At 49.3% G+C, this 25,212-nt stretch overlaps 1 protein-coding gene across 1 annotated transcript in view; it reads left to right on the forward strand.

Moving 5' to 3' along the window:
• Nucleotides 1-25,212, forward strand: part of mdga2a (MAM domain containing glycosylphosphatidylinositol anchor 2a) — a 66,403-nt gene that overhangs the window by 6,540 nt on the left and 34,651 nt on the right. The window contains exons 2-4 of the mRNA XM_070979893.1: nucleotides 16,636-16,775; nucleotides 23,526-23,700; nucleotides 24,886-25,082. Of these exons, the coding sequence (XP_070835994.1) occupies nucleotides 16,636-16,775; nucleotides 23,526-23,700; nucleotides 24,886-25,082 (512 nt within the window). The remainder of the gene's footprint in view (nucleotides 1-16,635; nucleotides 16,776-23,525; nucleotides 23,701-24,885; nucleotides 25,083-25,212) is intronic.

Genomic DNA, 25,212 nt, shown 5'->3' on the forward strand with positions numbered 1-25,212 from the left:
GCTCTGTAATGCTAACATGTTAGCATGGAGCTAACACCACTCTGTGTGTGTGTGTGTGTGTGTGTGTGTGTGTGTGTGTGTGTGTGTGTTTACTGTTAATCTGTCCTAACAGCAGCTTTCTGAGGCCATCTGTCACACACACACGTACACACACACAGCGCACACACACACACACATACACACACACACACACACACACACACACACACACACACACATACATGCAGACGTGTGTACAGGATTTATGGGGACATTTCATACTTATGTGCATTTCCTGGACAGTGACCTTTAACCTCAGTCTTCATCCTAAAATGAATGATCTGATGAGGACGAACTGTCCCCACAGTGTGACTGTAGGCAGATTTATGTCCCCACAACATCAGGAATACACACACACACACACACACACACACACACACACACACACACACACACACACACACACACACACAGAAATAGACAAACTCATACGCCACATCAGATACTGTGTGTGTGTGTGTGTGTGTGTGTGTGTGTGTGTGTGTGTGTGTATGTGTGTGTGTGGGTGTGTGTGTTGATTGACAGCTCCTGTTGGGGCACTGACACACAGTGGGGGGGGTAACTGAAGGTGACAGGTAGCAGATGTGTCCGGATCTCTCACACACACACACACACACACACACACACACACACACACACACACACACACTCAAAGGGAGTCCAGTGTGTCAGTCAGAGCTGAAGCTGATGGTGAAGGAGCTGTGTGTGTGCGTGTTGGGGTCACAGGTGAAATTAAACCAGGTAAACGTTTTCCATGGCAGCGATCTCAGACTTCATCTGACCCAGAAGTCTTCAGACTCTGGACTGGAGGTCTGGAGGTCTGTGTGGATCCAGCATCAGCTGGCTGTGGAACCAGGTCTGCCTGGAGGAGAGGATGAAGAGCCCTGTGGGCGCTGAGCTGAGGTGGAGGATCCACAGACTGTGCTGATGATGTGGCTCTGACTCATGTTTGCTTCTTGGTGTGTGTTATGGACTGGGTGTGTGTTGTGGACTGGGTGTGTGTGTTATGGACTGGGTGTGTGTTGTGGACTGGGTGTGTGTGTTATGGACTGGGTGTGTGTTGTGGACTGGGTGTGTGTTATGGACTGGGTGTGTGTGTTATGGACTGGGTGTGTGTTGTGGACCGGGTGTGTGTTGTGGACTGGGTGTGTGTTGTGGACTGGGTGTGTGTTATGGACTGGGTGTGTGTTGTGGACTGGGTGTGTGTTGTGGACTGGGTGTGTGTGTTGTGGACTGGGTGTGTGTTATGGACTGGGTGTGTGTTGTGGACTGGGTGTGTGTTATGGACTGGGTGTGTGTTGTGGACTGGGTGTGTGTTGTGGACTGGGTGTGTGTTATGGACTGGGTGTGTGTTATGGACTGGGTGTGTGTGTTGTGGACTGGGTGTGTGTGTTGTGGACTGGGTGTGTGTGTTGTGGACTGGGTGTGTGTTGTGGACTGGGTGTGTGTTATGGACTGGGTGTGTGTTGTGGACTGGGTGTGTGTGTGAGGACATGGTCCTGCACCGAAAAACTGGAGTCCTCAGAGAAGAGGAGCTTCATCACCACAGACCACACGACCACGAGGCCGGGCGCCATTCAGGAGGCTCAAACACAGCATGGACGACTTCAGAGCAGCAGTACCTCAGCCTGCCTCTAGGTGTCTATTGTCTAGCTATTGGATCTCTGATCATTGAACAGATGCATTGATCCAGATTGGTGAATTGACCCCAAACTAGACGTGAAAGACTAAAAAGGGCAGAAAAGGCAGAAAGTGATTGGACGATGAATGTGATGAATGTGATGAAGGTGATGAATGTGATGAAGGCGATGGAGGTGATGAAGAGCTTTGAGCGGCTGCAGACATGAGTCAGCAGATTTTCCTCTTTGATGAAATCATTACTCAGCATATTTGACATGCCATCACTTTACTCTCTGTGGTAAATTGGGATTAATTATAATTGTTTTTAATGACCCCTCCTCCTCCTCCTCCAGCTGTGGAGCTGTCCCCCCCCCCCCCCCCCGTCCCAGTGCGTCCTGTGTTGATCGAGCCGTTAGCTGTGGTTAATGAGTGTTAATGTGTGCTAATGAGGATGGAGAGCGGCAGACTGGGAGCTGTTGGCCCGCCTCCTGTTTCCTGCTGGCCGGCTGCTCCACTAGAGGACGAGGAAGAGGAGGAGGAAGAGCTCCACTCAGGCTCGTATGAAGGCAGTGACAGGCGCTGTAGAAGCAGAGGACAGTATGAGCATCCCTGTCACTGAGAACTGAGTCCGCGTGGACATATGGTCAACCTCTGTCCTGGTCCTGGTCCTGTCCCTTTGTCTGAAGGTAAGATGAAGCTTGGACAACTTCAGTGGACAGTTTAACCACAGAGCTGCTCTGTGGACTTTGAAAAGATGAAGACCATCTTGTTTGAAATGAGACAGACGTCAGGGGAGACAAAGTTCAGGAGACAAAGTTCTGCTTCACAAATCGGATTCTCAAATGAGACAATGTGAGAAGAAGACTTCGTGTCCATTTTCCCGAGTTTAAATCTTCATTTCTCTACATTTAGAACAATGTCTTTGTACCTAAATTCTGGATTTTGATCACCGTCATCAATCATTTTGAGTGTTGAAGTGCTTCAGTTTATTTTCTGACCTCTCTGACGTTTGTGCTCCAGACGGGTTTCATTAATGAGTCCGTCCTCTGAGGTTCAGCCTTGTCTTAATTAGTGAGACGAGCTGCTGCCGCTGTGTTTGGCTGCAGACTCCGACAGCTCAGCCCCTGATTGGACGCTCGGCTCTGAAGCTGTCCGACAGCTCAGCCCTTGATTGGACGCTCGGCTCTGAAGCTGTCCCTTTACTGAACAATACAAACCGCTGTGTTTCCAGAAGCAGAAGAAGAAGAAGGAGATCAGCTGGCTGAAATGTTGAGGGCTGACTTATTAGTTCTGATTTAATAATTGATCTGTTGATTGTAAATTCCCTTTCAGCGTCTCTTCAGGTGAGACAGTCGGCTGATCTCTGGCTTGGTCCGGCGGCGTTCGCAGAGGGAAACGTCTGGTGGACGGACTCCATGGTCTGACTTTAGAGATTATGTCATAAAATATCACAGAGGAGTCGACGTGTTGATCTTTCACGCCGCGACGCGTCTCTGAACACTTTGATAAAAGGTTTCTGCATGAGGATGAAGTGATGCATGAAGTCGTAGTGAAGCATGAAAATGATCCTTTTTGTTGGTCAGAGTGGGACGTCCTCCCCGCTGTTGTTCAGGTGTTTAACGGTGAATACGTGCTGACGCTTTGACCTTTAACCTCTGTCGCTCTGTGTCTTCATCCCGCTCTGGGTGCGTTTGTTTTGGCCGCTCGGCGCTGACTGTGGAGAGGTGGAGACAGCAGAGTGACACTTCACGGCTCCGTGAACATCTCTGTTTGTCTACCAGCCAGTGTGACAGGCCCTTTTCTGTCCCACTAAACATTTGGGTGAAGAAATTAATCAAAATGTCTGCTTGGATTTACTGCGAATCCTCCCGGCCAGCCCGGCCAGTGGAGGAGAAGTAACAGCTCTGACGAGGGAGAGGAGGGAGAGGAGGAGGAGGACTGACTGAGAGAGGGAGGAAGAGAAACTTCTCAGCTTTCTTTTAAGGTGGAAAAGTTCCAGCTGCTACAAGTTTGACTTTTACTGTTTGTATGATGAAACAAAGCCGTCCCCAGAGGACACGCTTGAGAAGGAAGACACAGGAAGTGAGAGTCTGTTTGGGAGCTGAGAAGAGAAGTTCAGTGGCAGAGAGGAGGAAACAAGTGGAGAGGAGAGGAGAGGAGAGGAGAGGAGAGGAGGGGAGAGGAGAGGAGGAAACAAGTGGAGAGGAGAGGAGAGGAGAGGAGAGGAGAGGAGAGGAGAGGAGAGGAGAGGAGAGGAGAGGAGGAAACAAGAGGAGGCGAGAGGAGAGGAGGGGAGGAAACAAGAGGAGAGGAGAGGAGGGGAGAGGAGAGGAGGAAACAAGTGGAGAGGAGAGGAGAGGAGAGGAGAGGAGGAAACAAGAGGAGGCGAGAGGAGAGGAGGGGAGGAAACAAGAGGAGAGGAGAGGAGAGGAGGGGAGAGGAGAGGAGGAAACAAGTGGAGAGGAGGGGAGAGGAGAGGAGAGGAGAGGAGAGGAGAGGAGAGGAGAGGAGAGGAGGAAACAAGAGGAGGCGAGAGGAGAGGGGGGGAGGAAACAAGAGGAGAGGAGAAGAGAAGAGAGGAGAGGAGGAAACAAGAGGAGAGGAGAGGAGGAAACAAGAGGAGGGGAGAGGAGAGGAGAGGAGGAAACAAGAGGAGGCGAGAGGAGAGGAGGAAACAAGAAGAGAGGAGGAATCGCGAGGAGAGGAGATCCACAAGCTAACCCTTCTCCTGTCAGGTCTCCTTGTGCTCTTGGCTCCTGATCAATGTTTGAATTCTCAGGTCTGATTGAAGGAGTAAAGTTCTCCCAGTGCATGCTGGGAGCTGAGGTAAAAATGGCTGCTGGAGTGCGGAGATGAGACGAGCTGTAATGACGTGAAACACGGAGCAACATGTGTGACACTGATCGTGGTCATGGCTCTGACTGTGTTTGGCTCATAAGGAGGAAGTTCAGTCCTCACAGTCCTCCAGTGTGTGTGTGTGTGTGTGTGTGTGTGTGTGTGTGTGTGTGTGTGTGTGTGTGTGTGTGAGTGATGATTCATGGAGGACATCATTGGTGGACATTAGTCATACGAGCAGCTGAGGGCACTGTACACCCCGCAGCAGAGAAGAAGAAAACAAGCCTGTAAAGAACCTCTGAAACATGAGATTTCATCACGGTGAAGCTCAGACGGACGCTGTGACATCATGACGCTATGACATCATGATGCCGTGACACCGTGACGAGACGCCGCCGTTCTCAATAATGATGTCAGAACACACACTGAAGCACGTGATGAGTAACCAAAGTTCACCGGCGTGAGTTCCACCTGTAAACTTCCTGTTAGCACATTGAGCTGATCGCTGAGTGAGTCACACTGAGGCGAGGACGGATGAGACGCCGGAGCCGGACGCTGCGTGTTTGGACAGAGGGTTGTGGAAGAGACGAGGACGGTGTGTCGGCGTCTGTCCGCCGGTGGAGGGGTCATGGATAGAAACACACCCGTCATGCTGACACACATTGAACAGCAGCACCCACATAAAGAGAAACTTCTGAGTATGAACATGACTCAGCCGTCCACGTCTCTACAGGACGGACACGCTCCGTCCTGTGTGGACGCTGACGTCCAGCGTGGGGGTCAGAATCATCCAGTGTGGACGGAGCTGCTGACTGAACATGAAGCATCCAGCTGAGTTTCTTCAGTTTATTCTGCAAACAGAGGACGTGGAAGCAAAGCAAACACCCTCACACGAGCTGCTTCAGCCACGTTAGAACCGTCAACAGAGCCAGCTGTCCCGTCCAGCAGCCGTGAGGACGAGCTCAGGGGACGAGCGCGATCCAACGGTAACATGCAGCAGCTCGTCTTCAGCTGCAGCAGCTCCACCTCAGAGCCTCGTCTCCACAGCGAGGATTAAGGCCATGTTTGGAGAATAATGCGCTCTGTACACTGGGCTTATGTAAGCTGTCAGCTGGGAGCTCTGCAGGCTCATCCAGCCTCCATCCACCAGCTGCTGCAGCCTGCAGACGTGATGGAGCCTCAGAGGAAACAGGTGGAGACGTTCAGTCCACCTCAACAGGTTTTCACCACATCAGACGTCTCTGTGGCAGAGGACGTCCTCGTTGTTTCATTGGTTACTGAGCTGCTGACAAGGACAGGAAGTAAAATCAAAGAAACATTAATACAGTCTGAACATCAGTGATGGACATGAGGACACGAGGACACGATGCATCACCTACACTTTGTCATGGAGTATAAGGGTCGGTCTGTTCCGGGTCCTGGTCCAGACAAGTCTGACACTGTGTCCTGACGTTGTCTGTGGGTGTGTTGTGTCCACAGTTGTTCAAAGGACAAACTGTTTCTAAAAATAAGATTTAAGTGAGAAACTGAGACGTCTGCAGACCTGTGGACAGTCACTCTCACACTCACTGAAGAAGAAAACCATTTACTACATTTATCTAGATAAATAACATATTTCTATTTTGTGTATTTATACTGTGTATTTATACTGTGTATCTGGGTATTTAGGCCATTGACCACATTTATCTCTCAAACTCTCTTTAATGTCCTCGACAGTAATTTACCCTCTGAAGCAGCTTCCCCTCATTGGCTTCACAAAGCACCAATCAGCTGTTTCAGTTCCATCCATCCATCCATCCATCCATCCATCCATCCATCCATCCATCCATCCATCCATCCAACCACACATCATCCATCCATCCATCCATCCATCCATCCATCCATCCATCCAACCACACATCCATCCATCCATCCATCCATCCATCCATCCATCCATCCATCCATCCATCCATCCATCCAACGACACATCATCCATCCATCCATCCATCCATCCAACCACACATCCATCCATCCATCCATCCATCCATCCATCCATCCATCCATCCATCCATCCAACGACACATCATCCATCCATCATCCATCCATCCACACATCCATCCATCCATCCACACATCCATCCATCCATCCATCCATCCATCCATCCATCCATCCATCCATCCATCCAACCACACATCATCCATCCATCCATCCACACATCCATCCATCCATCCATCCATCCATCCATCCATCCATCCATCCATCCAACCACACATCATCCATCCATCCATCCATCCGACCAACCACACATCATCCATCCATCCATCCATCCATCCATCCATCCATCCATCCATCCATCCATCCATCCATCCATCCATCCGACCAACCACACATCATCCATCCATCCATCCATCCATCCATCCATCCATCCATCCATCCATCCATCCATCCACACATCCATCCATCCATCCATCTATCCAACCATCCATCCATTCCTCCACATATCATCCATCCATCCATCCATCCATCCATCCATCCATCCATCCATCCATCCATCCATCCATCCAACCACACATCATCCATCCATCCATCCATCCATCCATCCATCCATCCATCATCCATCCATCCATCCATCCATCCATCCATCCATCCATCCATCCAACCACACATCCATCCATCCATCCATCCAACCATCCATCCACACATCCATCCATCCATCCATCAATCATCCATCCATCCATCCATCCATCCATCCATCCATCCATCCATCATCCATCCATCCATCCATCCATCCATCCATCCATCCATCCGTCCATCCATCCATCCATCCACACACCATCCATCCATCCATCCATCCATCCATCCATCCATCCATCCATCCATCCATCCAACCACACATCATCCATCCATCCATCCATCCATCCATCCATCCATCCATCCATCCATCCATCCAACCACACATCATCCATCCATCCATCCATCCATCCATCCATCCATCCATCCATCCAACCACACATCATCCATCCATCCATCCATCCGTCCGTCCATCCATCCATCCATCCATCCATCCATCCATCCATCCTCCAGCTGTCATGTTTCATGTCGCTCCAGCTGATGAAACTATAAAGTGTGAATTTGCTGCTTCATTCCTCCATCTCTGCTGCTTGTATCACTCTATCCTCCTCTTCCTCTTCCTCTCTCTCTCTCACCCCCTCTTCTCTCACTGACGATGAATGGTTTACACTCGTCTCTCCTCCTCTGTGACTGAGCGAGTGCTGATGTGACTGATGATGCGTTTCCTGCTGCAGCAGAGCAGCGGGTGGCTTGTAATTACAGTGTGAGTGCAGCGATGAAGACGATGATGATGATGGTGTGAGATATGCTCAGTCAGTGTGTGTTAACAGCCTGGTGGTCATCGGGGTCAGAATCACTGTGAGGACCAGTTCAACCCGTTCCTGTGTCAGATGAACCCACTGTGAAGGTGGTTAATGGAGCTGAATGGAATCTGTCCTCTGACACAGATTCTGATTAGAGTGAGAAGATGGCTGAACCTTCCCAATCACCTCAGGTTACTTTTCAAGGAAATATTTTAAGGCCATTGGAAAACCTTCACCCCTCTTCAAGGACCCATGGAATCTTTTCAAGGACCTCTGGGAACCCATAAAGGACCTTTGTTTAGTCCTCAAGGACCAGAGGAACACTCACAGTGACATCTGCGCCCTCTGACAGGACCTTTAGGGGCCTCAGGAAACTTTTTCAGGGACTTCTGGAACTCTCTATACGACGTCTCAACATCCTCAAGGACGCTTGGTTTACTGTGACCTCTGGGACGTCCCTCAGAACCCAGGAACCTCCTTGAAGACCTCTGCTAATTTCTCAAGGCGTTGGAACACTAAAATCTTTGAAGAACCTCTGAAACCTCACGACGTACACCTGGACTCTCTTCCAGTGCCACTGGAACATTTTCAAGAACCTCTGTAAACTCTGAGAGGACTCTGTTCTCCGGTAATTCCTCCAAGAACTCTAGAACCTGCTCAAGAAATGGTGGAATTTTTCAAGGACCCCTGGAACCTTCTAAAGGATTTCTAGAACCCCAAGGACCTCCTAAACCTCGTCAGCACTTGAATATTAGTGCTGCCGTTGCAGTCATTGGTCGTGTATCTTTAAGAGTGACGGTCCAATCAGCCAATCAGAAGACTCACTTGCTGTATGACCTCAGTCCTGTTGGTCCTGGCTTTCATTCATCCCTCTTCTTCCTCTGCCTCATTACATATGCACACGGAGCCCCGTGCTGTCAGCCAATCAGATGTCTGCAGTTATTTTTAGCCGTCCCACTGACTCCGCAGCTTCCTCCGAGAAATCCTCGGCTCCAGAAATAGAGCGAGAGAGCTTACGTAACAGGGGGGGGTGGGGTGGGGGGGGCGTAGAAATCTTTATTTTGACATGAATAAAACAGTGAGGGTAGATCTGACCTGAGATCAGTGGACAGACACAGAGCTTGAGAGTGAACCTGTGTGAGATGGAGACAGATTTGGATCTGGGACAGATAGTGGTTTTAATATTTAGTTCCATGTCTGTCTTCTCTCCACTCCTGCTCTTTGACATGAATAAATTAGAGGAAGCTGAAACAGCTCTGATCCCTGAATGAACCCTCAGTTCAGACCTCAAACCAGCTTTCTGGTTTTGGTTTCAGTCTCCTTTAAATCAGGGCTCAGATCAGACCAGTGGACGTGAACTCGGTTTAAAGTTTAAATTCATCATAATGACGATCTGAAGACTTCAGACTGGTGACACACCTGGTCTGAGCCAGACTGGAACAGACCTGGTCTGACTGGGACTGGAACAGACCTGGTCCAGCTTCAGTCCCATCAGTTGTCGTGGATCAGATCCCTCATCAGATCCAGTCCTGATGTGTGTCTCTCTGTGTTGATGATGTAATGTTTCCACCAATCAAAACTTCACATCACTGCAGGTGAAAATATTAAAGTTCTTTCTGGAAATAATCCCAGAAACAAAGTCCGAGGATAGAGCTGGTCTGAGATCAGTGCTCGACTTTATTAAACAGACAATTAACGAGACACCACACGAGACTGTAGAGGACGAGTCAGTGTGTGTCTGCACCACACACACACACACACACACACACACACACACACACACACACACACACACACAGTGGTTGAATCAGGCCGAGCTCCTGCTGCCCTCTGAGACTCACTGCTCTACTGTACGATCCTGAGGCTGTGTGTGTGTATGCGTGTGTGTGTGTGTATGCGTGTGTGTGTGTGTGTGTGTGTATATGTGTGTGTGTGTGTGCAGCTTTAAACCAGTCCCTGCATTAAAGGGATGAGAGATTAGAGCGTTAAAGGGGAGCAAACAGACGTGTTCTGGCTTCATGTTTCTCAGTAACGCGGTCTGAACGCAGTGATTTTCACGTTAACAGATTTAACGTTCAAAGTGCTGAACGTCCTTTGAGGATGTTGACTGGTTTTGAATCAGGTGTGTGTCACTGGTCTTACTGGCCTGACAGGAACACGTTCTCCTCTGAGCTCCATCGGCTGTGTTTCAGTGTTTGAGCTGAGGACCGAATGTCCATGTTTGACAGTGAAAGTCTTCCTGATAAACGTCTTCACGTGTCTGGCGTCCAGTATTTCAGCTGTGATCAGAACAAACTCATAAACATCAGGATTACTGTCAGCTGCGTCAGAGCGAAGCCATCCCATCATGCTCGCTGTGGAAACTGAACAGCCGGCCCGGCATACAGCACCCTGTACGGCGTGATGGCGGTGGCGAGCTCTGCACAGCCCTTCAGTCAGTCAACGTTTACAGACCAACGACGAGAAGAACTCTGCTCATCCTTCAGAAACACCTGGCTGATGACGACGGTGTGGACGCTGTGGATTTACCTGAACACCAACACATCAGAGTGGACGGGACGGTGAGGGACAAGTTTACATCAATACCAGCTGCTGTGAGTGCAGACCAAAGTCCCCCGAGAGACACCTGTCTGTCCTCACTGCAGGTGTTTATATTCTCCCACAAGCCCCCAGCCAGGAGGCACCACGCCGGCTCGCCCAGCGCATTTCAGCCGAACTCTATTTCCTGTGTGGAGGCCAATCAGAAAGCAGGAGGCTGCAGCTGCTTTAAGCTGTGAGAGAAGGATGTGAAGCGATGAAGCCTTCATGACCTTCAGCCTCTTCTTCTTCAGCCTGTCCTTTATTCCTCGCTCTTCATCGCCGTTCTCTCTCTCTGCCGTTCTGTCCAATCGCACGACGGCATGTCTTCGTTATGAGCCAATTGTATGGCTTCTGTTTGTGTAAACATGATTCTCTCTCCGCCTTCATGTTTGTTCATATATGTCACTGCCCTGTCCCAGCTTCATCACCCTCTTCATCTTCAACAGAGACCACCACCACGTGTGGACCCATGGGGGGGTCGTCCTGCAGCTTGTCAGGACGACCCCTCCATCACTTCATCGATGTGTCAGTGGATCAGCTGACAGGAAGTGAATGAAACACTGGGAGCAAACAGAAGTTCAACACTGGAAACGTCCTGCAGGTGAACAGGTGAACTCACCTGCTGTTAATGAGCTCAGGTGTGAACGAGTGGAGGCAGGTGTGAGGCTGAGGTGAGAGCTCTTCACAGTCAGTGTTGGAGTGTGTTGGTCGAGCCCTCAGTGCAGTTTGTCTGTCTGTCCTGAGTCCATGTGAGACCCACAGGACGTTCGCTTTCATTTGACCTCTGACACTCGTTTGTTTGTTTGTTTGCTGGTGATGTGCTGCAGGTCACGAGTCTGACGCTTAGACTCAGGTCTCACCTGTCATGTTTATCTGTGGACGTCTGTGCTGGCTGATCTGACCATATTTCAGTGGAAAACGTTTGATGCCGTGACATCGTTTACGCTGATGTTCACTGATGTTTGTTGATGTTTGCTGATGTTCGTTTATGTTGATGTTCGTTGATGTTTGTTGATGTTTGCTGATGTTTGTTGATGTTTGCTGATGTTTGTTGATGTTTGTTTATGTTTGCTGATTTTCGTTGATGTTTGTTGATGTTTGTTGATGTTTGTTGATGTTCGTTTATGTTTGTTGATGTTTGCTGATGTTTGTTGATGTTTGTTTATGTTTGCTGATTTTCGTTGATGTTCGTTGATGTTTGTTGATGTTTGTTGATGTTCGTTTATGTTTGTTGATGTTTGCTCATGTTTGTTGATGTTCGTTGATGTATGTTGATGTTTGTTGATGTTTGTTGATGTTTGCTCATGTTTGTTGATGTTCGTTGATGTATGTTGATGTTTGTTGATGTTTGTTGATATTTGTTGATGTTTGTTGATGTTCGCTGATGTTTGTTGATGTTTGTTGATGTTTGTTGATGTTTGCTGATTTTCGTTGATGTTCGTTGATGTTCGTTTATGTTTGTTAATGTTTGATGATGTTTGTTGATGTTCGTTGATGTTGATGTTCATTGATGTTTGCTGATTTTCGTTGATGTTCGTTTATGTTTGTTAATGTTTGATGATGTTTGTTGATGTTCGTTGATGTTGATGTTCATTGATGTTCGTTGATGTTGATGTTTGTTGATGTTCGTTGATGTTTGTTAATGTTTGATGATGTTTGTTGATGTTCGTTGATGTTGATGTTTGTTGATGTTCGTTGATGTTTGTTAATGTTTGATGATGTTTGTTGATGTTCGTTGATGTTTGTTGATGTTTGTTGATGTTTGATGATATTTGTTGATGTATGTTAATGTTTGTTGATGTTTGTTGATGTTCGTTGATGTTTGTTGATGTTCATTGATGTTTGTTAATGTTTGTTGATGTTCGTTGATGTTCGTTGATGTTCGCTCATGTTTGTTGATGTTTGATGATATTTGTTGATGTATGTTAATGTTTGTTGATGTTTGTTGATGTTCGTTGATGTTTGTTGATGTTCATTGATGTTTGTTAATGTTTGTTGATGTTTGTTGATGTTCGTTGATGTTCGCTCATGTTTGTTGATGTTCGTTGATGTTTGTTGATGTTCATTGATGTTTGTTAATGTTTGTTGATGTTTGTTGATGTTCGTTGATGTTCGCTCATGTTTGTTGATGTTCGTTGATGTTCGTTGATGTTCATTGATGTTCGCTCATGTTTGTTGATGTTCGTTGATGTTCGCTCATGTTTGTTGATGTTTGATGATATTTGTTGATGTATGTTAATGTTTGTTGATGTTTGATGATATTTGTTGATGTATGTTAATGTTTGTTGATGTTTGATGATATTTGTTGATGTATGTTAATGTTTGTTGATGTTTGTTGATGTTCGTTGATGTTTGTTGATGTTCATTGATGTTTGTTAATGTTTGTTGATGTTCGCTGATGTTCGCTGATGTTCGTTGATGTTTGTTGATGTTCATTGATGTTTGTTAATGTTCATTGATGTTCGCTGATGTTCGTTGATGTTCGTTGATGTTCATTGATGTTTGTTAATGTTTGTTGATGTTTGTTGATGTTCGTTGATGTTTGTTGATGTTTGTTGATGTTCGTTGATGTTTGTTGATGTTCGCTGATGTTCGTTGATGTTCGTTGATGTTCGTTGATGTTCGCTCATGTTTGTTGATGTTCGTTGATGTTCGTTGATGTTCGCTCATGTTTGTTGATGTTGACGTTTGCTGATGCGCTCTTCACCTCCTGACACGGTGAGCTCACCTGCAGCAGTTCACCCAGAGGACTGGATTTGATCTAACTCCTGGCTGAGTGATGATTGTAAGGCCCTGTGGGGGCAGTGTAATTCCTGGCTTTAGGAGGCGTTGTGTGTGTCTTGTGTGCTGCAGCTTGTGCTGCGGGGATCAGCTGGTCCGCCGGGTTCAGGCAGGATTCGTCACTTATGAGGACGTGAGCGGTTTGTGACGCGGCACCGAGCACGGCGATTAGACAAATACCTGGTTTTAGCTGGGAGATGGAAAACACCTGAGCTGGAACAGGATCAGAGGGTGGAGGGTGGAGGGATGAGCGGAGCATACAGAGACAGAAAACTCCGTCACTGCCTCGTCCTGAGGACTGAAGCGAGCTGGAGAAACCAGCAGGTTCCATCAGCTCGTCCTCAAACGTTCAGCACGTTCATGTTGACTGCTGTCAGTTCAGCTCATACACAGAAGAACGTCTGATGTTCTTCATCAGACAAATGTTCCTGAGGACACGAGACGTCCTCAGGAAGTCAAGGTAGTGAAGGACGTCCTCACCAGATACTTTAAGAGTGTTCCATACTTTATGTCCTATGTTGTGTCGTCAGTGTCGGCTGATCAGGTCTTCATGGATCAGTAACATCGAGCTGAAATCACAGATCGTTGTTCTCAGGGTTCGTCGATGGTCATCAGAAACCAGCTGACTCGTCAATTATCAGACTGATCGACTCCAGAGGAAACAGACGAGTGTGTATCAATACTCTGATCGAATAATCTGATCAGTGCTGACGAGTGTGTGTGTGTGTGTGTGTGTGTGTGTGTGTGTGTGTGTGTAAATGTGAAATAACCACCTGCAGCCAACAGCTCATCAGTCCAAACAATAAATAAATAAATAAAAAAAAAATAAAAAAACAGAAATAGTCCCAGAAACCTCTCGAGTCATCGTCTTCATGTGAGTCCAAGAAAGAAGAAAACAGAAATAAAAGAACTTTAATCAAAATTCAGAAAAATTAACAAACAAACGAACCTCTGATGATCACATCCTGTCTGTCCCTCTGCCTGTCTGTCTGTCTGTCTCTGTTTGTCTCTGTCTCTGTCCATCTCTCTGTCTGTCCCTCTGTCTGTCTGTCCGTCTGTCTGTCTGTCTGTCTGTCTGTCTGTCTGTCTGTCTGTCTGTCTGTCTGTCTTCCTGTCTCTGTCTCTGTCCATCTCTCTGTCTGTCTGTCTGTCTGTCTGTCTGTCTGTCTGTCTGTCTGTCTGTCTTCCTGTCTCTGTCTCTGTCTCTGTCCATCTCTCTGTCTGTCTGTCTCTCTGTCTGTCTGTCTGTCTGTCTGTCTGTCTGTCTGTCTGTCTGTCTGTCTGTCTGTCATGAACTCGTCTTGTTCTTTTGTCTTTCGTTCGTCCGTCAGGTTCTTCAGTTTGCTGACGGCTGAAACTCGACCTGCTCTGTGGTTCTGTTGAAGTTCTGTCTGTTCTGGTTCTGGTTGAACTGGACTGAAGTCAGACTCAAACTGGTTCTGGTTAACCTGAGCTGGTCCTGCTGGACTCTGTCTGTCTGTCTGTCTGTCTGTCTGTCTGTCGGTGCTCGACCTCTTCAGACGGAGTCTCTGATTGAAGTGCATGCTGGGAACAAATCAGTCTGTGGGGGGCGTCATGAGAGTGTGTGTGTGTGTGTGTGTGTGTGTGTGTGTGTGTGTGTGTTTGATGACATCAGCAGGAAACATTAGCAGAGTCATCGCAGAGAAAAAAATCCAGACTAAAAATAGAAAGGAGAGAAAAAGTAGGACAAGCAGATCATCCACACCTCCTCCTCGTCCTCCTGCTCCTCCTCTTCATCTTTCTCTGCTTCTCTTCTTCACCTCCTCCTACTCTTCTTCACCTTGTCCTCGTTTTGTTCTTTCCTCCTGTGTTCATCCTCCTCTTCTCATTCATCTTTTCTCTTGAGCTCTTTTTCTATTCTCATCACCTCCGCCTCCTCCTCTCTCCTCTCCTCTCGTTCACGTTCAGGTCAGAGGTCAAGCTGCGTCCCTGTCGTGGTGACGATCAGGACGTGTTGCTGACATGTTTGTCCCACACAGATACTCCTCATGTCAGAGCGCCGCGTCTCACCGATGAAGGCCACAGTGGAGGCAGTGTGTAAAAATAAAGCCGTGGTCCAACATGCAGGACGTCTCACAGCTGCTGACACACAAACACACAGCTCGGCACACCTCCAGGCCGGCAGCCCGGTCCGGATCAGGGTTAGTGGTCCAGTCTGAGCCCGTCTGCGGGCCTCGCGCTGCCAAACCTCCTGTCCATTAAAAATTCATGTCCCGCTGACCTTTTTCCTCTGTGGCTCGTTTAAAATTTCACAGCTTTAATTAGCTGAACTGGTTCAGACAGACGTGTTCAGCAGCGTGAGGCCTCACACCTGACCTGACGGTCCAGGTGCTTCAGCCTCAGATCGCCTGACACCGACTCTGACCCCAAACGTGGTTTACTCCCCAGATTTAAAACCTGAACTTAGGATCGTCTTCTCTGCTGTTTTGAATCTGTTTGCTGTTGATTTAGTTTATCAGACAGGTGATGAAGAGTCTCACCTGCGGAAAGTTTCAGATCTACTCTGTGACAAAAAGTACAGGAAATGAGGTCAGCGCTGGTGCCGACAGCCGTCCAGCACGTCGGACCGATGTCCCCCAAACTGTCTCTGTTACATATCACAAAAAGCTGTGAACGCCCAGAGGACGTGAGGAAGAGGAGGCGCTCTTCACCGCGGTTTGAGCCGCCTCCTCGCCTGCAGGTAGAGCAGGTCCTGCAGCGTCTGTTTCCAGGCGAACGGCTCCCTGAAAGCTGGATGGCAGACAGTTTTTCAGCTGGCAGTAAAACTCGGAGCCGGCTGCTCCTCAGAGATCCCTCACGCAGTGAAACAGGAAAACACAGGAGCTGTTTTCAGTTTGATATCAGAGGTTTTCTCTGCGCTGCAGATAAAGATGCTGAAGTTCTGTAAGAAATTGCTCGCGTGTCAGTTCAGCAGCGGGTTTAGGCGGCGGCGAGGCGCGTGGGGGCGGATCAGAGCTGCTGCTGCTGCAGGTTTAAAGTTTACAAAAGGCGAGAGCGAGCAGAGAAAGAAGAGTTTACAGACGAAGAGAAGAGCTGCTCTGATTAGACATGAGGAGGACAAATGTCTCTAACGCTGTTAGACTGTGGAGACATGTTCTCAGTGTGAAGACAGACTGTACAGAGACAAACTGAGCTCGTGGTTCGTGGTTCAGGTTCAGGATCCTGGTCAGCACAGACGGATCAGATGATCAGTTCAGTTCATTTCCACACTTTGGACTTCAGGCAGAAATGAAGTTTTCATGCTGTGATTCTGTCAAAGCTGATTCAAGTCGTGTCAAACGTTTTCTCTTTCACATTAAAAGCCTGCCTGTGAAACGAAGGCTTCGGGGCTTTTACTGTGAAAAGGTGAAGTGAAGCCTCCACCATAACTCGTGTCTTTCTCTGTCTCTGTGCTGATGTCCCACAGCGCCCCCCACTGTGCGCATCGTGCACTCAGGTCAGGCCTGTAACGTGGAGGAGGAGCGCTACAGCGAGAGAGTCTACACCATCCGAGAGGGGGAGACCCTGGAGCTGCAGTGTCTGGTGACAGGACACCCCCGACCACAGGTAACCACCTGCCGGGTGCACTGGGAACACTGGGTCTACTGGGAGGAGGAGACCGTGGTAGCATTAGCATCAGCAGAGCGACAGGTTATGACGGCCGAGCTTCACACCTGTGTTCACCTGTGAGCCGTTACTCATACTCAAAACACAGGTCAGACTGGTTTACACTGGTTATACTGGTGATACTGCTTTTTTATTCACACTGCTTATACTGGTAACAGTAGTTGCACCTTTTTGTATTTATACTGGTAACACTGGTCATACTGGTCTAAGTAGTTGCTGGTTATGCATTATCTGGTGTACATGAATGAACGCAGACTGTCCATACCATAATATTCATGACCACACACCTATATACATACCTGCGTCACATGTAGCAGGACTGGGACCATGTCCACATCAGTGGACTGTGGGACAGTGAGAGGACACACCACCTCTCTGTGGTGCACAGAAAACATGTGGTCCAGAGTGTTCGGGTCCAGGTCTCAGTAAACCAGACAACCGTCCTCCATGTGAGAGCTGATTGAGTATTGAAGCTCATCCAGCTCGTTGGCGAGAGACGGTACATTGACCAGCAGCACGCTGGGAATCAGACGGCACGCCATGACGCCTCACCAGGACGCCACCCCGCTTACCTCGCCAACATGAGACGTCACGTGTGTGTGCCGTGGTGGACGCACACACGCAGTCACAGCTGAGACAGTCGTATTGTTACCAGAGAAAATCATTTCTTCTTCTTTGGTTTGACGTTTGACTGCATCGAAGCATCATCGAGTCAGACTGATGTCGCTCTGAGGTCTGATCCATCAGAAGAACCAACAACCAGAGCACTGAAACTGAGGAGAGCATGAAGCGAACACGCACGCACGCACGCACGCACGCACGCACGCACGCACGCACGCACAGTAATGACAAACCTCCCATCATCCCCGGCGTCCTGCTGTAAGCGCCAGAGCTCCTGCAGAGCTGAACTGCTCCGACGCCTTTGTGTCTCATAAATGAGAGCAATCATAAAGATGAGGAGGAGGAGGAGGAAGAGGAGGAGGAGGAAGAAGAGGAGGAGGAGGAGGAAGAGGAGGAGGAGGAGGAAGAAGAAGAAGAAAAGCTGCTGCTGATGTGTGGGCTCAAAGAGAGACGGACATTTATCGTGAGCGATGAAGAGGAGAGAGGGAGCTCAGAGGAGGCTGACAGATGAAGAGGGTTAAAGGACATCAGTAGAAGAAGAAGACGTGATGAAGACGATGGAGTCAAAGGACGGTCGAATTGTCCCCAGTGAACGTTGAACGTGTGTGATCATTCCTGACGTCCACGCTAACCTTCATCGCTCCACTACAGTTACTCAAACTGCAGTAATCAGATTACAGTCGACCAGCTGTGCTGCTGGAAGGAGATCGATCAAGTTATTTATTGATTATTGATCCCAGGATGTCCAGTAAACCTGTCCTTCAAACCACAAGAACAGCGTCTGGACGTACCTGCTGCAGGTGACTGCAGTCGTCTTCCAGGTGTCTCTGGGTCAGCTACTGTCTTCGCTGGTGGAGGACGTGGTTTAACCTTCTGTCTGTCTTCGTCCTGTAGCTGCAGCTTCACGTCGGCGTCCTGAGGCTCAGGTTTGACGTTCGTCCCCTCTCAGATGGATGGACACAGTCTGTGTCTCTGTGTCTCTGAGCTGCGTCCTGTCTCTGATCTAACAGTGAAAGTGGAACACTGTCAGCTTCAAGTGGGACAGAACGAACCCCCCCAGTGTTCAAACCAGTTTACTTCTCAGAGGATCAGTGGGACGGAGCGAGCGTGAGCCTCATCGGGGGTTTGGTGTTTATCGTTCAGGATGTTTATTTCCCAGCTGTCATTTCAGAATAAAAGCACACAAAGTGTTTGTGCTGCAGCTCGTTAAAACTCTGCTGCAGCTGGAAACAGCTTCTTAATTAACTGTCCATTAACTGAAGGCTGAGGCCTCACGAGCAGAGGCTTAACTGACGCACACACACACACACACACACACACACGCATACACAAACACACACACGCACGCATACACAAACACACGCACACGCACGCATACACAAACACACGCACGCATACACAAACACACGCACGCATACACAAACACACACATGCGCACGCACACACACGCACACGCACGCATACACAAACACGCACGCATACACAAACACACACACACGCACAAACACACACACACGCACAAACACACATGCACAAACACACACACACGCACATGCACGCATACACAAACACACGCACAAACACACACACACACACGCACATGCACGCATACACACACACATGCACAAACACACACACACGAACACACGCACATGCATGCATACACAAACACACGCACAAACACACACACGCACATGCACGCATACACAAACACACACACGCACATGCACGCATACACAAACACACACACGCACGCACACACAAACACACACACACAAACACACGCACATGCACGCATACACAAACACACACACAGGCACAAACACACACACACACGCACATGCACGCATACACAAACGCACACACGCACAAACACACACACGCACGCATACACAAACACACACACGCACAAACACACACGCACGCACGCACACACAAACACACACGCACACACAAACACACACACAAACACGCACAAACACACACATGCACGCACGCACACACAAACACACACAAACACACATGCACACATACACAAACACACGCACATGCACGCATACACAAACACACGCATATGCACGCATACACACACGCACACACAAACACATGCACATGCATGCATACACAAACACGCACGCACACACATAATCACGCGCACATGCACACAAACACGCACGCACAAACGCGCACATGCGAACAAACACATGCAGGCATACACAAACACACACGCACGCACACACAAACACACACGCACAAACACACGCACGCACACAGAAACACACGCACATGCACGCATACACAAACACATGCATGCACACAGAAACACACGCACATGCACGCATACACACGCACATGCACGCATACACAAACACATGCACGCACACACAAACACACACACGCGCATATACAAACACACACACACAAACACACACACGCACGCACACACAAACACACACAAACACACGCACATGCACGCATACACACATACGCACGCATACACAAACACACACACACGCACGCATACACAAACACACACACACACGCACGCATACACAAACACACATGCACAAACACACACACACGCACATGCACGCATACACAAACACACGCACAAACACACACACACACACGCACATGCACGCATACACACACACACGCACAAACACACACACACGAACACACGCACATGCATGCATACACAAACACACACACACACACACACGCACATGCACGCATACACAAACACACACACGCACATGCACGCATACACAAACACACACACGCACAAACACACACACACACGCACGCACGCACACACAAACACACACACACAAACACACGCACATGCACGCATACACAAACACACACACAGGCACAAACACACACACACACGCACATGCACGCATACACAAACGCACAAACACACACACGCACGCATACACAAACACACACACGCACAAACACACACGCACGCACGCACACACAAACACACACGCACACACAAACACACACACACAAATACGCACAAACACACACATGCACGCACGCACACACAAACACACACAAACACACATGCACACATACACAAACACGCACACAAACACACGCAATTCAATATAAAATTGAATTGAATTGAATTGAATACACAAACACACACACAAACACACGCACATGCACGCATACACAAACACACGCATATGCACGCATACACACACGCACACACAAACACATGCACATGCATGCATACACAAACACGCACGCACACACATAATCACGCGCACATGCACACAAACACGCACGCACGCACAAACGCGCACATGCGAACAAACACATGCAGGCATACACAAACACACACGCACGCACACACAAACACACACGCACAAACACACGCACGCACACAGAAACACACGCACATGCACGCATACACAAACACATGCACGCACACAGTGCTTCGAGTTACGTTGATTCTGTGTTTTAGGTGCAGTCCTGATGTCAGGACGCCATCTTTGTCTGGATGTCAGAGCTTCTCCAGGTGTGCCGCTCACCTGGCTGGTTACTGAGCTGTAATTAGCATAACTGACCTGGAGTCAGCGTGACAGCCTGCTCAGTTTGCTTTGGTGCATGAGAGCGAACAGAGAGAGAAAAGAAAAGTGTGGGAGGTCAGTGTGTGTTTGTGTGGGGGTCCATGTGGGGGGGGTCCATGTGGGGGGGTCAGGTGTTGTTAATGAGCTGCAGTGGAGAAACTGTGATGTCACAGTTTTAGCTGTAAATCTTTGTGTGCATGTGATGACATCATCAGTATGTCACTCTTCTTCTTTTCATGGCATTCCTCCCCCTCATCACTGCTCCTCTTCCTCCTCTTCCTCTTCTCTCCACTGCCTCTCCTTCCCGTCTCTCCTCTTCCTTTAGTCGTTCTCTCTGCTGTCAGTCTGTTCAGGCTATAAATAGAACAGCTGCTGGCACACAGTCTGAGTCTGCACATACACACACACACACACACACACACACACACACACACACACACACACACACACACACGCACACATGCACACACACACACACACTGTAAAAGACATTTTTTTCTCTCTGCATCACTGAAGAGCTCAGCTCCCTCTGCATTTTTCTTTCATCCCTTCTTCGTCGTCTTCTTCTTCTTCTCCTGAACTATTAATTGTTCTCCTGACATCATGAGCAGGTTAAAGTCACAGGAGCTTTCTCTCGTTCATGTCACATAATGAGCAGTAATGTGTGAAGAGGCTGGAAACACTTTTCATGAAGCGACAGGAACAGAAGTTTCCTGAAGTGAGAAACCTTTGACCTCGTCTCCGCCCACTTTGACCTAATCTCCACCCACTTTGACCTAATCCCCGCCCACTTTGACCTCGTCTCCTCCCACTTTGACCTCGTCCCCGCCTGGTTTGAGATTGTGAGTGAAACCGTTGATGCCGTCCTGATGTCAGAGGAGAACGTGTTGCCTGATGCACCTGTTCTCCACAACCACATGATCCTCCACCTCCATCCTCTCCGCCCGTCGACCCTCCATCAGCGCCAGCAGCTCGCTGGCTGGACCGCAGCAGGAAGCTCCAGAGCACCACGAGCGGTGGAGTAGAAGGAGAAAGTGGAATGAAATTGAAATATTCCAGTGAAATACAAGTACCTCTAAAGTACAGGACTGCAGTACCTGTACTGAGGTACCTTCCACTGTCCTGCCGTAACTCTCTAAACTCAGTGCGCTGTGTCGGCGCTGTTGTTGGTGATGTTGTGACTCCGGGGACGTGGTGTTAATTGGACGCTGTGCAGAGTTTGTGGCATCACACTGATCCAGGATCTGTGGACGAGGATATTTTTAGCTCGTCGGTTTGAGGCCGTTAACCGTCTGTCTGCTCCACACACGGATAAAAAGCCTGCTTCACTCCAGCTGGCAGCGGGCGAGCGACATGTGGGAGGACTGTACCAAGGGAGAGCGAGGGGAGGGTGGGAGGTGGGGGTGATGGAGCAGGTGGGACAGAAAGAGAAAGAACCAGGGTGGAAAATGTGCTGACGGAGGCGAGAGTGGAGGCTTAGTTTCAGAAAGATGAAGACAAAGTTTTAAGGTTGAGGAAGACTTTCCTGTGAATCCATAAAAACTCATGATGAGGAAACGTGTCGCTGGAGGAGAAGGAAGAGGAAGAAGGAATGGTGTGGTCATGTGACCTGCGTGTCACAGAGTAACATCTGGATCTGCATCCACCTGAGACCAGTCCTGCTCAGCAAGGACGAGGCCGCTCCGTCAAGGCGTGCGAGCGTCCATCACAAAGCTCTGACCGCAGTCCAGCAGAACCCACGACGAGTGCGAGAGCCTGCAGACCAGGTCCAGGTCCAGCAGGTCTGTGCCTGCAGACCAGGTCCAGGTCCAGCAGGTCTGTGGAAGCTCTGAGCCTCGTTCAACAAGACAAACACTGAGTGTGTGGACGGAGCAGGACGTGATGGAAACATCTGTCTGTCCTCTGTGTGCTGTAAATGTCACACACCCTGAGATGAAATGTGTTTGACTGAGGGGGGTGTGTGTGTGTGTGTGTGTGTGTGTGTGTGTGTGTGTGTGTGTGTGTGTGTGTGTGTGTGTGTGTGTGTGTGTTCCTTTTATTGTGATGTCGTTATTGATTATTTATTGCTTTATCTGTGTTAAACTCTATTGTTTATTGTTTTGTCATCATCCTCTTCATCTTCTCCTGAAAACTGAAACCCTGTTAGTTTAGTTGAGATGAGAGAGAGTTGATGAGGAGGCTGAGGATGATGAAGAGGATGGAGGAGAGGAAGGGACAGCAGGTGGGATGGATGGAAAACTGACCAACAGATGCTGAACGAGGACAAATCTGGACCACACACAGACACACACACACACACACACACACACACGCGCACACAGTTAATCTGCGGCAGGCTAATACAGTCTGGCATCGATTCAGTTCCCATCTTGAGTCCTGTTAGCGACCCCCCCCCCAACACACACACATCTCTACGACTCCAGTATGAACTGATGTAAACCAGTCTGTTGTGTATACTAACACCACCCCCCCCCCCCACCCCCAGATTCGTTGGACGAAGACGGCGGGCGGAGCCTCGGATCGTCCCGGCGACTCATCTTTGCACAACGAAACTCTGAAGATCGATGACATCAGCCGCCACCAGGGGGGGCGCTACTACTGCAAGGCAGAGAACGGGCTGGGGTCCCCCGCCATCCGCTCCATACGGGTGGACGTCTACTGTAAGAACACACACACACACACACACACACACACACACACACACACACACACACACACACACAGCTGCTTCCAGCCTGGGGGGGTCGCTCACTTCCTGCTGTTGTTTCCACTCAGCTGCCCCCCCCCCCGACCCAAACGCCTCCTCCTCACGTGCGACAAACACTCTGTGTTGTTTGTGCGTGTTGTTGACCTACATGTGTGGAAGCGAAGCACCGACGGCGTCGATCCTCCCCCGGAGCTCTGCCGCTGCCGTCACAGCAGACATGAGACGGGACGTTTGTCCCTGTGGAGGCGTCGGCTTCTGTTCGCCTTCGATGCAGCTGGGAAGGAAAATTCAGATAATCCCAGTAAAGAAACGTCCTCTCATGTGGAAAGTTTCACCTGGAAACTTTCCTCCAAAGTAACAGAACCCGCAGGAAACAATGAGCTGTGAGCTGTTGTGTAACAGCCATAATGTCCTGGAGGACGTTTCTTACTGGGATTTAAGTGGTACCTGAACACACCGCGGCTGAGTGCTGCCTTCAGGACACGGAGGCTTTTACACCATGTGTCCTCCATGAGACCTGCAGCACATACAGCACGCCTGGCAGTGCATTGTGGGAGCTGCAGCGGGCCTGGCAGTGCATTGTGGGAGCTGCAGCGGGTCTGGCAGTGCATTGTGGGAGCTGCAGCGGGCCTGGCAGTGCATTGTGGGAGCTGCAGCGGGTCTGGCAGTGCATTGTGGGAGCTGCAGCGGGTCTGGCAGTGCATTGTGGGAGCTGCAGCGGGCCTGGCAGTGCATTGTGGGAGCTGTGTGTGTGTTTTCTTGTATTTGAGCCCTGATGTGTTCGGCATGCAGGTCGGAGTTTGCTGCTGCTCCGTGTGAAGTGAATTAGCGACCATTAGCCTCTCTGCTGGTGGCAGCTTCATAACCGGACTCGCTAACGCGGCGGAGCCTGATTGGTCGGTTGCTGTCAGCTGATCATGGAGCTCACGGTGTTTCCAGCGTGAAGTCAGGCTGCAGCAGGACACAAAGTGTTCTCGCTGTCAGGAAGTGATCACTTCTGCTCTTTGATCCAGTTCATACACAAACCTGCTCATCTTTCGCTCCTCTCCTTCCTTTTTCCTCCCTTTGTCTTCTCTTTTCCTCGTATTTCCCTTCCTCTCCTCCTCCTCCTCTTCCTCTTCCTGCTCCTCCTCCTCAGACCTGGATGACCCGGTGATCACGGTCCATCAGAGTGTTGGTGAGGCGAAGGAGCAGTTCTACTTTGAGAGGACGGTGTTCCTTCGCTGTGTTGCCAACTCCAACCCACCTGTCCACTACACCTGGAGGAGAGGCCGGGAAGTGCTGACGCAGGGCTCCGACTCCGGGGTGGAGATCTACGAGCCGTTCTTCACGCAGGTGAGCAGACACACCTTCGCTGTTCGTCCCTGTGATCATGTTCTTCTGTGTCTCCGTCCTGACTGGACACGTTGTTGGTCGTCCTTCCAGGACCAGGAGGAAACGTTTGCTGAGGTTTTCTTCATCAGTC

This window comes from Chaetodon trifascialis, chromosome 14 (assembly GCF_039877785.1).
Source record: "Chaetodon trifascialis isolate fChaTrf1 chromosome 14, fChaTrf1.hap1, whole genome shotgun sequence".
Taxonomy (NCBI): Eukaryota; Metazoa; Chordata; class Actinopteri; order Chaetodontiformes; family Chaetodontidae; genus Chaetodon; species Chaetodon trifascialis.